This window comes from Euprymna scolopes, chromosome 32 (assembly GCF_053919585.1).
Source record: "Euprymna scolopes isolate OS-2025 chromosome 32, ASM5391958v1, whole genome shotgun sequence".
NCBI classification, from domain to species: Eukaryota; Metazoa; Mollusca; class Cephalopoda; order Sepiida; family Sepiolidae; genus Euprymna; species Euprymna scolopes.
The window spans coordinates 49,196,848-49,210,303 of NC_136513.1; the positions used below are offsets into that span (position 1 = coordinate 49,196,848).

Here is a 13,456-nt window from a genome sequence, read left to right on the forward strand (position 1 = left end):
AAAAAGAAACACTAAAAGTATGCCGTAATAACAGAACAAGGTATGCAAAACCACGTCAGCTGCCAAGCAGCAAATAACAGGGTAGCAGTGAATGTATAAAAATTTATTTGTGCTAATTTAAATATTTTTTTTTTATTTATTTTTTTTATTTAAATATATTTTTTTTTATTTATTTATTTTTTAATTTAAATGTTTTTTTATTTATTTATTTATTTTTTAATTTAAATATTTTTTTATTTATTTATTTATTTTTTAATTTAAATATTAATTTCCATTAATACTAGAATAGAATTCCTATTATTGATCAGGGTCATTGACACGCTCACACAAGAGGACTTCCACGGGGTCTTGCAGAAGTTGTTGGAATGATACAAGTGCATTGCAGCCGGAGGAGATTACTTCGAAAGGGATTAGAGTTTCATGTGTGTACTATCAATAAAAGTGCCCATGCGAAAAAAGTCTGGAAACTTATTGAAGGGACCTTGTACATTTTCTGACGCAATCACTCTCATTCATTCTTCCAATATGGCCATACCATAAAAAATGTCTTGTTCTGCACATGTCTCCCTATACTGGCCAGATTTAATCTTCCTCTCAGGTCATCAGATCTAAGCCTGTCTTTAAGGCTCACATTACACATCCGTCATCTCATTCTATTGTATCATCACTGATGATGGATTATAACCCGATACTTCACCTGTTCTAACATCAAAAAATCTCATCCATTCTTTAAATGTGACCATATCATCAAAGTCTCCTGTTCTGCAAACATCTACCTAGACTGTCCAGATTTAATCTTTCTCTGAGGTTATCAGATCTAAGCCTCTCTTTAAGGCTCACAATTACACAACTACACATCCCTCATACAATTTTTGTATTATTTCTTTCCATGCAATGCATGTCCTCAACTCTCGTTGGCCAGGTTTCACTTCTGCACAGCATCAGACTGCATCACACACGCCTGATAAGCTCCGTGGGTTAGTAACAGCAGAAGTTTCCTAACCTCCATTATACTATTGCAATAAACAAGCACCTGCTCCACCCTGTGTTCCAATTGTGTCCCTTAATTAACAGAACTTCTCCAGAACCTTAATAGCTTAATAGCTTTGCAAGTTTCTACATTGTTTCTATTACCAGCATAAAATACAGCACAATCACATTGACACACTGGTTCTCGTTAGATCACCGAAGTTAAGCAACAAAGTTGAGCTTGGTCAGTACCAGATGGGTGACCATTTGAGAATACCAGACACTGTATGTAGGAGAATCTCAGCACCTTCATGCAAGAACTGCAAAAAAACTTAACGTCATTATCTCTCCTAATTAGGATATCCATGTGATTGGGGATTACTTGTTAATTTAATATTCCCTAGACACTTCCTCCTTCGGGGAAGCCAGTTCAACCCACCTAGGTTAATGCTGTTGGCTATTACCAACAAAATATTTTAAAGGAAATTAGTTATGAACTTGAAAATTTGGATTAAAAAGAATTTGAAAAAAAAGAGATTTTTATATTTATTCATTGATTTGGAAAAAATAAATAAATAAATAAAAATCTCTTTTTTTTTTTTTTTTTTTTTTTTTTTTTAAATCAATGAATTATTCGTTTTAACCCAAATTTTCAACTTCATGACTAATTTCCTTTAAAATGTTTTATGTTGGAGACAGAACATGATGGACTAAAAAATGTTTTTATTTTTTTGAAAAAGAAAATTTTCATCATGTCATATTGTTTCTTAATGGAGTTTAAAATTTATCTTTAACCTTGTTCACGTTGCTGCCACAAAATTGTGACAACACTATGTGCATAGTTATGGCTGAAAATGGTCTTGTGTTAGCTTGCATCGTGTTCATGGCATTATGAGGGATCATCAGCTGCATAGTTTTGTATATGGTGCTGGAGAAATTTTTGCCGCAATCTTTGGTTAAATTTTGTGGATATTTCACAGATTTTTAAACAGACACTTTTTGATGTGCAGTGGTTCTTCACTGAGGAAGAAGTCAGCGAAACGTTACATGAAAAAGGGAACATTAAAAGAAAACAGGGCAAAACAAAAAGAACAATAAGAGGTACTGAACTGAAGCAGTAAATTACTGATTGCCTCTTACAATGTAATTTTATTTGTATTGAACTATGTAGCACAATATTACGCCCTGAGTATTTGCTAGTGCTTATTATTTTATCTCGTTTGGATCAGTTATGTATTTCAAATACAATGGGCGTTATTTTCATAGAAATGTTAATAAAATTCATATTTGCTGTGTGTTATTGATTTTTTTTTTTTTTTGTCCAAAAAACTAATCTTTTGCACTATTCAAAAAAAATACCAGCTTCATCAAAATGTATTTGTTGATTAAATATATTTTTCATTCTGTGGAATTTCCACGGGTTCTGCTAGTTGTTAAATATTTATCATTTATGTATAAATATTTTTATTAATTATATTTATTTATAATTATAGGTTTCACTACGATTGTAATTATAATTGTTTAATTATGCACACATGCATATTCAGATCATCTTTCCTTCTGTATTGTTTAGTAATAACATCTAAGGGAAGTAACTACTGTGGCAAATTTTGGAGTTGAGTGGAGTTATTTCTTCTGAGTAGTATTATGTTTTTGTTGTTTGCAGTTTTGTAATTGTTATTGAACTGATTTATTTAAACATATTATTGCTTATTTATTATAATCATTATTATTTAATACTGTCTTTGTAATAATATCTAATACAGTCGTTCCCAACCACTGTGCCACGGTATGATTACTGGTGTGCCACGAAGAGATAATAGTTAGAAGCCATTTAATTTCATTTTGTTTAATAAAAACATTTAATTTCTTAATCATGATGACAACTCAATTCCAACTCTAAAATAAAATAAAAAAAACATCAAAATCTGCAGTTCTCAACTTCATTCCTATGTAAACTGAGAATATCTTAGCTAAACAACATTAAAAATAAAAAAATGTGAAAGACTTAAAAATATCAAAAAAGAGTTAAGAGTCTTTCTCTCACATTTGCCAACATATTGCAGCAGTAGTTAAAAAACACCAGGCACAACTATCCCACCGACATTCACGATTATTATTTTATACCAAATATTGAATACAGGATACGTTGATTTATGAGAATAAAAATTCTCCTTATATAATCTTTGTTTTTCATTGTTGTAAAAAGGCTTTATGAGTAGAAAATACTATTTTTATAATAGGTGTGCCACAAAAATTTAAATATACTTAATAGTGAGCCACCATGTAAAAAAAGGTTGGGAACCATTTATCGAATAGAAGTAATTATTGTGGAGAATATGATGATTGTTGTATTTATTTATTTGTCTGTTAGAAACAACAAAAATTTTTGGTATGACAGCATTAAAAAAATATTGAAAGTATAAAAAAGGGGAGTGCAAAGGGAGACCAATTTTCAATCACTACAGATCAATGTGTGTGTTTATTTGCTCCCCCATCGAGCAAATTAGGCACAAGGCCGATTTTTAAAGTGAGGAGTGAAAGGGAAATGGGGACCAACTCCCCGGGGAGTAGGGGAGCTGGATAGTGACAATTGGTATGAAGGGTTGCCACTACATTGACCAAGGTCTGATATGTGGGGTTACCCCAACATATGGGCTTTGCTTGCAGTATCTGCCGGGACAGATACTACACTTTGATCTTGTCACCTGGGCCACGGAGGGCCGCGGGACAGATTTGATTTATTTGCTTCCCCACTGAGCAAATTAGGCACAAGGCCGTTTTTTAATGTGGAGAGAGAGGGAGGGAAAGGGGGGATCCAGCTCCCGAGAGGTGGGAAATGGGAGCTGGATAGTAACTGTGGTCTGTAGGGTGATCCTTACATTGACCAAGTTCAGATATGTGGGGTTACCCCCACATATGGTCTTTGCTAGTCATAGCTAGTCTTTGCTTGCAGCATCTACTACACTTTGATCTTGTCACCCGGGCCACGGAGGGCCGCGGGACGGATCAATGTGTTGATTTCAGCATCTGCATTATCATTTACACCTGATTGCAGAATTGGTGTTGCACTCCTCCCTCTTTAAGGAGAGGTCTAATGTTTTGTATATGATGATCAAACAAATGTTTGTTTTCGAATGCAAATCAACAAATCAAGAGTAAAATTGTGCCCTATCTGCTTGACCAACCACAGCCGTTCCGAGACTAAGGACACTCCATCCAAAATCATCTCTGGGGACTCTCGTTTATTCATAGCTGCCTCCCAATGATTCTCGTTCTGGAACTGGTGTTCAGAACACCACAAAAATTTGGACAAGGTCCATTTTATTAAGTTGTTGTTGCCTCCCCCTTTGCTAGTGGTGAGGAGAAGAAAGGTCGGACCTGTTTACTTATTGTTGACGCTAAAGTAATTTCTAATCAATCTGATCACATTATGCTTCCAACTTTGTTTAATCCATCGGAGTAAATTATTTTCATTCGTTCAGCCATGACCCGATGAAAGTACTTATTTTGTTGGTATTCTTAGTAATTATTGATTTTTTACATAAAGATTGAACTTCTGGAAAATATTCACTTAGGGCTCATTGTTAAACTGCACCTTTATCTGTTGCACCACGTATCCTGGGGACAATTTTAGTTGTGGTTTAAATGTTGAAAGAAGAATGAGAAGGCTTGAAATGAAATATATATTAACTGAAAATATAGAAACGTATATTGGTTGAGTGGGACTCCGCTCAACTGAAAGGATAAAGTAAGGTTACGACCCACTCGCTCTGAGTCTCAGCTCCAGACTGCTTGATAGCAAAAACTGGTTACTGGTCCGTTGTCAGAATTTGTAGGGGTGCCATAGTACTTATTTGTTGTCCTTAGTAATTATCAAATTTTTGTAGTAAAAATTGAAGTTCTGAAAAATTGTCACTTAGGGCTCATTGTTAAACAACACTTTTATCCGTTGCACAATGTATTCTGCTAAGAATTCTAGTCTGAAATTTGGAATTCTTATACCTAATCGTATCTAGATGGGTAGTTACTTATTAGTATTGGGATGATTAATCGAATCAGGAATCGTAAAAATCAGAACTTTTTAGGGTATCGGAATTAGAAAATTTGTTCCTATTTTCTGATAACAAAAACGATTCTTTCAATATTTTTTTTTTATTTTGTTTAAAACTTAATTTTTCCATTGTTGGTACTAATTATTTAATTGTAAATATTTATTTCTTGTTATTTCTGTACCTAATTCTTGCTACATAAGTTCTTAGAAATCTTTTTGTTACATAATTTCTGGTACATAATTTCGTTTACATAATTCTTAGAAATTTAGAAATTTCTTTGGGGCCCATGGTGCAGTAGACAAAGATGTTGAAACTCTATGGTTCCAGGTGAGCATTGTCTGAAGATAGCGGTTTCAATTCTACCCAAAGCCGGCCAGAGGTGTAGTTGGCCAAAACGTGGTAAGACAAAAAACAACTATGGATGGCAATAATTGCTGAGAATGCAGTTAGGAGATTCGGAGTTCCTATCCCATCGCGGTTACCACCTGACGAAGGCCAGAGGAGCAGTTGGCCAAAACGTTGTGAAACAACAACTATAAAGATGAGGATATAAATAAATTATAAGAAGTTTCTTGTTATACATCTTCTGTCGATTACAAAAGTTCATAATGTGTATCGCATAATTTGATTAAATAATTTCTCAGAAACACAGAACTTTTGTGTTACATAACTTCCGATACATAATTGTGGTTATTATGCTTTAGAAATATCATGTTAGGTAATCTCTGTTACACAAGTTCTGTTACACAATTTCATCAAAATCGAGAAATTTCTTGTTACATAATTTCTGGTAAATAATGTCTTAGAAATTTGAAACTTTATTGTTACATAATTTCTTAGAAATTTTTTTTTTAGAATACTTTTATTAGAATTGTTAATCCATCAGTTGAATTTGGACAAAAGAAAATCAAGAAAATCTATGGGTGAACTTAAACGATATGTGGTAATAAAGAAGAAAAGACTTTCGGTTTTTTCCAAACATTATTTGGAAAAAAGGCATCTTTTTTGAATTGAACTGCATTGGAGACTCAGACTCGATGGGGGGGGGGGAAGCAAAGTTTTGATGAATGGTAGAAAGTACAGCACAATCACGTTGACACACCGGTTCTCACCAGATCACCAAAGTTAAGCAACATTAAGCATGCTCAGTACAAGATGGGTGATCATTTAGGCAGGCTAGGTGTTATATGCACCTTCTGGGAAGATTCGACATGGGGCCAGCACCCTAACCCCCCAAAAAGAACTCCTCGTTACAAAAGCATCTACAAAGTTGTGGATGGCCCATGCCCCTCCAGTGGCTCAACGCTGTGGATGAAAATGTCACGAAAGATTTTCAAACCTTGACAATTGTAATTAAAATAGTGAAAACAATTTTATGTGGAAATGTTGTCTTCCTGATTGCACACGTTTTTCTTTTCTTTTTTTTTTTCTTTGTTCAACCCTAAAATTGAATTTAAAAAGCAAATTTTTTGTTTCTATAGAGAATGCAGAACTAAAGCGAACCAAAGTTGGTAAGTTGAATTTTTTGCTCAGTTTTCGTGGTAGGCATAATTCGTTGGTCCCGAACAACAATTGCTCAGCTAAAACCGTTTCTTCTGCCTTCGTATTTTCTGTTGTTTTCTTTTGCTTCACTGCTCTTTGAATTTTAAGATTTGATCATCTGATATGAAAATATTTCTTATTTTATTTTATAAAACAAAGGAAATCAATGTAATGATGCTGCCATATCAGATTGGCTAATTTGAAAATTTATTTCTTCGTCATTGATTCGTCATTTCATGCCAAAGTTAAAAATTATCCTATGAAAAATTAACTCTAGTCACATTAATTAATATGGGTTAGAAATTTTCTGCCATTTTTTCTAAACTTTATTGTTTGAAAGAGTTTTATTTTTTACTTTTAATTTTTATTCTTTGTATTTTATTTTCATTTTTTACTTTTTTTCTTAAACAAAATTTTATTTTGAATTTTTATTTTATTTTACTTTCGGTTTTTTGTATTCTTCTTTTTTTTTCATGTTTCTGTTTATTTTATTATTTTTACTTTTATTATTTTTTTTTTCTCATTTTTTCTTTTTTACTTTTTTATATTTTATTTGTTTTACATTTATTTTTACTTTTTTAAATTTATTTTTTACTTTTTATTTTATTTTTGATTTCATTTTTTTTACTTTTTAATTTAATTTTTTACTTTTATTTTTGAGTTTTTTACTTTTATTTTTAACATCATTTTTTTCTTTTATTTTTAATTTCATTTTTTACTTTTATTTTTTACTTTTATTTTTTAATTTCATTTTTTACTTTTATTTTTTAATTTCATTTTTTTACTTTTATTTTTTAATTTCATTTTTTTACTTTTATTTTTTAATTTCATTTTTTTACTTTTATTTTTTAATTTCATTTTTTTTACTTTTATTTTTTAATTTCATTTTTTACTTTTTGTTTTTAATTTATTTTTTAATTTTATTTTTGATTTCATTTTTTTACTTTATTTTTTAATTTTATTTTTTAATTTTATTTTTTAATAATACCATATTTTGCTTTCTTTAATTTCTTTCTCAAATTTATTTTTTGTTTATTTACAAAAAATTTTTTTTAAAGAATTTTGAGTGCAAAGTTAATTTATCGCTGAGATAAATCACAACTAACTATTCCTAGTTCTGTATTTCATTAATAAATACATTTTTAGTAATACAGAGTCAGTAATAAGAAAGAATTATTAAAATTATTCTGTGATAGAAAATCAGCGAATTTATTTAAAATTTACCAAAATTAACATAAAATTTGTTCATTAGTTGTTTGATGCAATTTCTAAACTAATTGAGAGTTTTCTTGAACTGAGTTTTCTTGAACAATGACACGATAAGGAGCAAAACTTTTCAACTATTTCCAATTTTTTTTTTTCAATCAAAGCTGGCCCATTTGCGTGTGTGGAAACTTGACTACCACCCGATAGATTGATTCTAAGCTGAATAAAAGCCAATTGCTTCCTGCATTTTCTTTAAGGGAAAAATGACGCGGCTCAAATTCAATTTTTTCTTTTTTTTCTGCTGCATATTCTTGATAGGGTTTTATTTAATCTTTGTTCTTAGCGGTTGCTTATATAAGATTACGTTTCTAATTTTTTCAAAAGAGGATTCGCAATTTGTATTTTTTTTTTTTTTTTTTTTTTTGATTACTGTTTTTAATCTTTCAATCATGTAACCTCATAACCTTCTTCAGGTGTATCACCACATATCAAGGCCCAAAGGCTACTCGAGGATAAAGATTAATGAATATAAGGTGGTAGTATAGTAATCATTAATATGTGTAGATTGGGTAGAATTTGGATTATTTAAGGACAGGGCTCAACAAGAACTTGTTTACATTGAACTTGAAGGCTACCGTATTGTAATCGGCCGGGAAGCAGGCCAATAGAACAGTCTTTCACAGGCAGGCAGTTCTAGGAAAGAAGCTTTGTTCATGGAATCTGTGTTTAGATTTAAGAACAGATAGAGAGTGGGGAAAATTGTCGATAGCGGTTGCAGAAATCGAGTATTTTTTGTGAAAGTTTGTTCGTAAGGGGGCACAAGTGCTAGGAGTTCATTAGAGCACATTCTATTTAAGCTGGCATCTAAGCTTCAGCCTCTGTCCCATCGACGAAATGTTGCCTCCCTCTGCCTGTTCTACAAGTATTTTAGTGGTGAATGCTCTGACGAACTGCAAGCACTTGTGTCCCCACGACGTGAGCACCCTCGACAAACCCGACAGGGTGCTAAATCCCACCCCCCACACTGTAGAGCTCCCTAGATGTAAAAGATCTTTCTACTCCAATAGTTTCTTCCCCAGAACCGCTAGACTTTGGAATTCCATTCCAGGTCCCTGCTTCCCCAACAGTACTGACGTGCAGAAGTTCAAGTGTAATGTGAACCGACATCTTGCTGCCCAAATCCCAACATAGTACCCCAGTAGTTGTTACTCCTGATAGTAGCCCCCTACACCAAAGTGGCAGTTTGCCTTGTTTGGGGTGAAAATGTAATAAAAAAAAATAAAATAAAATAAAATAAAAAAAGTACTTCCACATAATTCTAAACATACTCTCTTTGGATCGAATGCAAAACGAAACCAATAAAAAATCAGATAAATACAAGTCATAAATAAACAACCTCCATGGAATTTTGAATGGGACCCTTTATTTAATCTGCTGGGTTAGCGTGCTCTTGGTTCATTAGTCATGACTGGGGAGAAGTCCTAAGTAACTCACATTTGTAATGTTGAGTACATTATCCACAAGCCACAGGTCTTTACACAAATGGATGAAGTACTTGGTAAAATTCAATTGTAAGTTACTTGCTTTTGGAAGTTGAAGGTTCAATCCTCAGTGCAGGCGACACTCAAAATTACTTAATTGCAAATTATTTAGGACTTCTACTCAGTCATGGCTGACAGAATGAGAGCACGCTTTCCCGTAGATTAAATAAACGGTTCTTTTTCTATTGCAGATTTAAGAGTTTAAAATGATACGCCTGAAGAAGGTTGGACATTACACTGTCCGAAATGTTGTAAAAATGTTGTAAAAATGACCCCTGAAGATGAGATTAGAATAATTCAAATAATATGTAATGAATTCTCCTCTTTCAAATCCATTCTTTGTTCAACATTTTGTCATTTTCAACATTATCAAGAGAATTATGAATTTCAAGCAGTTTTTTTTCTCACACACTATTCATAACCAGGTTCTGAACATCATTCCATGTTGCTGTTCTTTAAATTGTAAACCTTCTTCTGGAACTGCCCTGGTTCTTTTTTTTTTTTTTTTTTTTAAATTTCTTTTTATATCCGTTGTTTTTTTTTAAATTGTCTTTCTCCAGCTTTTTCTTCATTTTTCTTTTTTTTTTATTTTTGTTACAAAAGTTGAAAATACTAGTGATACTACAAAGCGTTCATTAATTTTTTTTCTTGCTTTTCACACAAAAAATAAAGATAATTAGAAAAATTCCTAGAATAAAAGCAGATGAATTCTGTTATGTTTAATTATAATGCTGTCTAAATAAACAAATAAATATATATCTGTTATTAGCCCCTTTAAGAAGAAAGTTATTTAAGTTGAGCACTGTCTTGGAAATAAAGACTGAGAGCTATCAACACTATCAATAATTTCCCCCACTCTTTATCTGTGCCTAAACCTAAACGTAGCTTCCATGAACAAAGCTTCTTTCTTAGAACTGCACACCTGTGAAACTCTCTTCCGTTTTCCTGCTTTCCAACTGACTACAATATGGTCGTCTTCAAGTCCATTGTAAACAAGTTCTTGGTGAGCCATTCCCCTTAAGTAATCCAATTTACCAAATTTATACTTCTAACGATTACTATGATAGTGCCCCATTGAAAATACACTCTTTAACCTTTATCCTCGGGTGGCTATAGGCCTTGATATGTGGTGCCTTCTTTGTAAAAAAAAAAAAAAAAAAAAAAAAAAAGCTGGCTTTGTGTGAGATCACAATTTCTGGTCATTTGATCACTATTGACTTTCTTAACGTTGTGTCTGTATTTTACATTTATAGTTGTTAGTTTCCCTTAATTTTTGTGGTGGTTGTTGGAAATGTTTGCTAGCAAATGGAGTCAAAGGTAGCTTTGTAGTTATGTTCGAATCTCCTAACGTGTAACAATCTTCACTTCCAACACTGATGATTGCAAAAGCATGAAACACTTGTGTCTTTAAGTATAAAAATATTTTTATATATATATATATATATATATATATATATATACACACACATATATATATGTTTTAGTCTGACAAGGTTACCGGATCGCTAATACGATTCGGTAACCAAAACATGTGTAACTAAACAGATAAAACGGTAATAAAAAAATAAAACGCATATTTGCTCTGCAGGTTTTTACTAATTACCATTGTTGCTAAATATATATATATATATATATATATATATATATATATATATATATATATATTTCTTTCCGGTGGGAAGATATCCAAAAATTGAAAATAATTTAACTTCAACAAGGGTCGTTGATAGTGCTCAATCATAGGAGAGTAAATTATATTTGTTTTTTTTTAAATTTTTTTATGTAAATACAGTCATATCTTGCTACGATGTGCAGACCGTTTCAATCATATTAGATATCATCAGGCAAGAAAAATTGAGGTACAAAAACTAAAAAGGTTCCAGACCTTTTCAAATTTTGAGGAGAGAAAATTTGCCATGAGTGGCGATGGGCAATAATTAAAGAGGAGAACTTTAATTGTTGCCCATCGCCACTCATGGCACATTTTCTCTCCTCAAAAACTAAAAAGGTCTGGAACCTTTTTAGTTTTTGTACCTTAATTTTTCTTGCCTGATGATATCTAATATGATTGAAACGGTCTGCACATCGTAGCAAGATATGACTGTATTTACATAATAATAAAAAAGTGTGTGTATATATATATATATATATATATATATAACTAGCAGGAGGGGGGCGCTTTGCCCAGTTGTAAAATATACTTAAATATGATATTAGGTTGGTGCAAAAAATAATGTTATCTTTTTGACAGGAAGTGGAATGTCAAAAAACAACATTATTTTTGCACCAACCTAATATTTTAATGTGTCCAGATTTCATATATATTATTATAGTCATGATTTCAAAAGTAAACTAAAAGTATTTTGGGTGCCATCAGCTAGAATCGAAACCGAAAGCAAAACTGTAGCATTCAAAGCTGGTGACGTTACCACTGTACCAACATGACGCACATATGAACTGATTAAAAATAAACAAAGATGAATATACGAAATGTTTAACGATTTTTTTTTTTTTCAATTTTGACCCATTTTTGACCCCTTAAAACTATTTTAACTGATTAAAGACCCATAAAAGAATGATCCATAAAAAATCCCATCATTTGAGGCCATAGCACTGCTCTTCGACTTTTAGTTTCAGAAGAGATAGTTTGAAAATATGGAAACAGGCAGACAGACAGACATATAGTCTTCTATTGTATAAATCTCACCTGTCTGTTTAAATGTATGTATGTAATGTATATTTGTATGTCTGCCTAAAACTTTCGACAGAGGTGACAGATTTTCACTAGATCAGTATAATTTTGAAGCTCGACCCTTCGGACGACAGATATCGAAAAATTGGCCAAAAACATTAATTCCTTCACCCTCAACTGGGCACTTTTCTACAAGGAGGGTCGTTTTTTTTGCTGACATTTTTTGCAAATCATTCAAACCTCGTGTCAACAACATCACATAAAAGACGTTTTTCGACCGGCCATGATGTCACAAGAGCAGTAGACGCATCGATAAGACCGCTTTTTTGGGGGGTTTTTTTGCCTCTTTTTTTTTGTCTGGTGCATTACAAGTTCGAGCTTACTTACTACTCCTATTTTAAAATTTTTTTTGCGCTCGCAATTTTCCTTTCTTTGCTCAACCAACACCCATACACACCTCCACTGTCTTTTTTGCTTTCACGTCATGGGTTTGAGCCTGCCTGCCCCCTGTTTTTTTTTTTGCTCAACACACACCTGCAAACACCCAGCCAACGCTGGGCACCCAGTCTAGTTTATATATATAACTACAAATGACCAATAATTGTAAAAAACTTAAATCAAAGTATACTTGTATTTTCTGAATTTAATTATGAAGATATGTGTGTGATATTCACTAACAATTATCATTTCAACTCTATTATTTGCGCTTCTACACTAGTAGGATGAAATTTTGTAGTCAATAGTTTTAGATAAAAAAACAATGGTTTCTAATGCTTCTTTTTTTTTTGTCAATTCTAATAAATGATAATGTTAGCTTCCGAATTATGCAATCGAAATTACCTGAATATTACTGAATTAGTAAAAAAAAAAAAACAACTCTAATCGTGGTAGCAGATGAAAAATTGCCGCTATCTTGTTTAAATCGAAACAGAAAATTACCCTCCTTTTGAACTCTGCTGTGTGTTACGATCATTTTCATCAAATTCTATTATTTATTTTCTTTAATAAATAATAAATAATTTTCTACCGTATTGATTTTCGTAATTTTTGGATATAATCATCTTAAAAATACAAGGAATACGTAGATACCACTGTTTTCATGTGAAATTCAGTTTTACGATTTCCGAAATTTCGTCCCAATAGTGTAGAAGCTCCCTTTTATTTAACTCTGATCAAACATCCTTATCCATTTGATCAGCCAATCAGCCTTATACTTTAGTTATCGAATATAGTCTCAGAGAGTGCTCAATCAAGAGAGAGAACTTTTCGATGTTAATTTTGAATTAATATGCAAACTGTTAGATCACATTTCTTTTTTTTATTTTATTATTATTTACTGAGGGGGTGGGGGTACCATTTATCAAAGCCCTAGGGTTAATGAGTGTCGGTTTAGGGTTTGAGAAAATATTATGGTGATCAGTAATGATGGAACTTGTTTGGGGTTGGATTAT

The 13,456-nt window shown here is 32.1% G+C and overlaps 1 protein-coding gene across 18 annotated transcripts in view; it reads left to right on the plus strand.

Annotated features, from left to right (window-relative positions):
* LOC145256327 (uncharacterized) overlaps window positions 1-13,456 on the plus strand; it is a 288,407-nt gene that overhangs the window by 256,482 nt on the left and 18,469 nt on the right. For 12 of the 18 annotated variants that reach the window (XM_080115098.1, XM_080115092.1, XM_080115089.1 and 9 more), the window contains one exon: window positions 6,506-6,535. The exons of the other annotated variants lie outside the window; for them this stretch is intronic. In XM_080115098.1, the coding sequence (XP_079971224.1) occupies window positions 6,506-6,535 (30 nt within the window). The remainder of the gene's footprint in view (window positions 1-6,505; window positions 6,536-13,456) is intronic. 18 annotated transcript variants of the gene reach the window in all.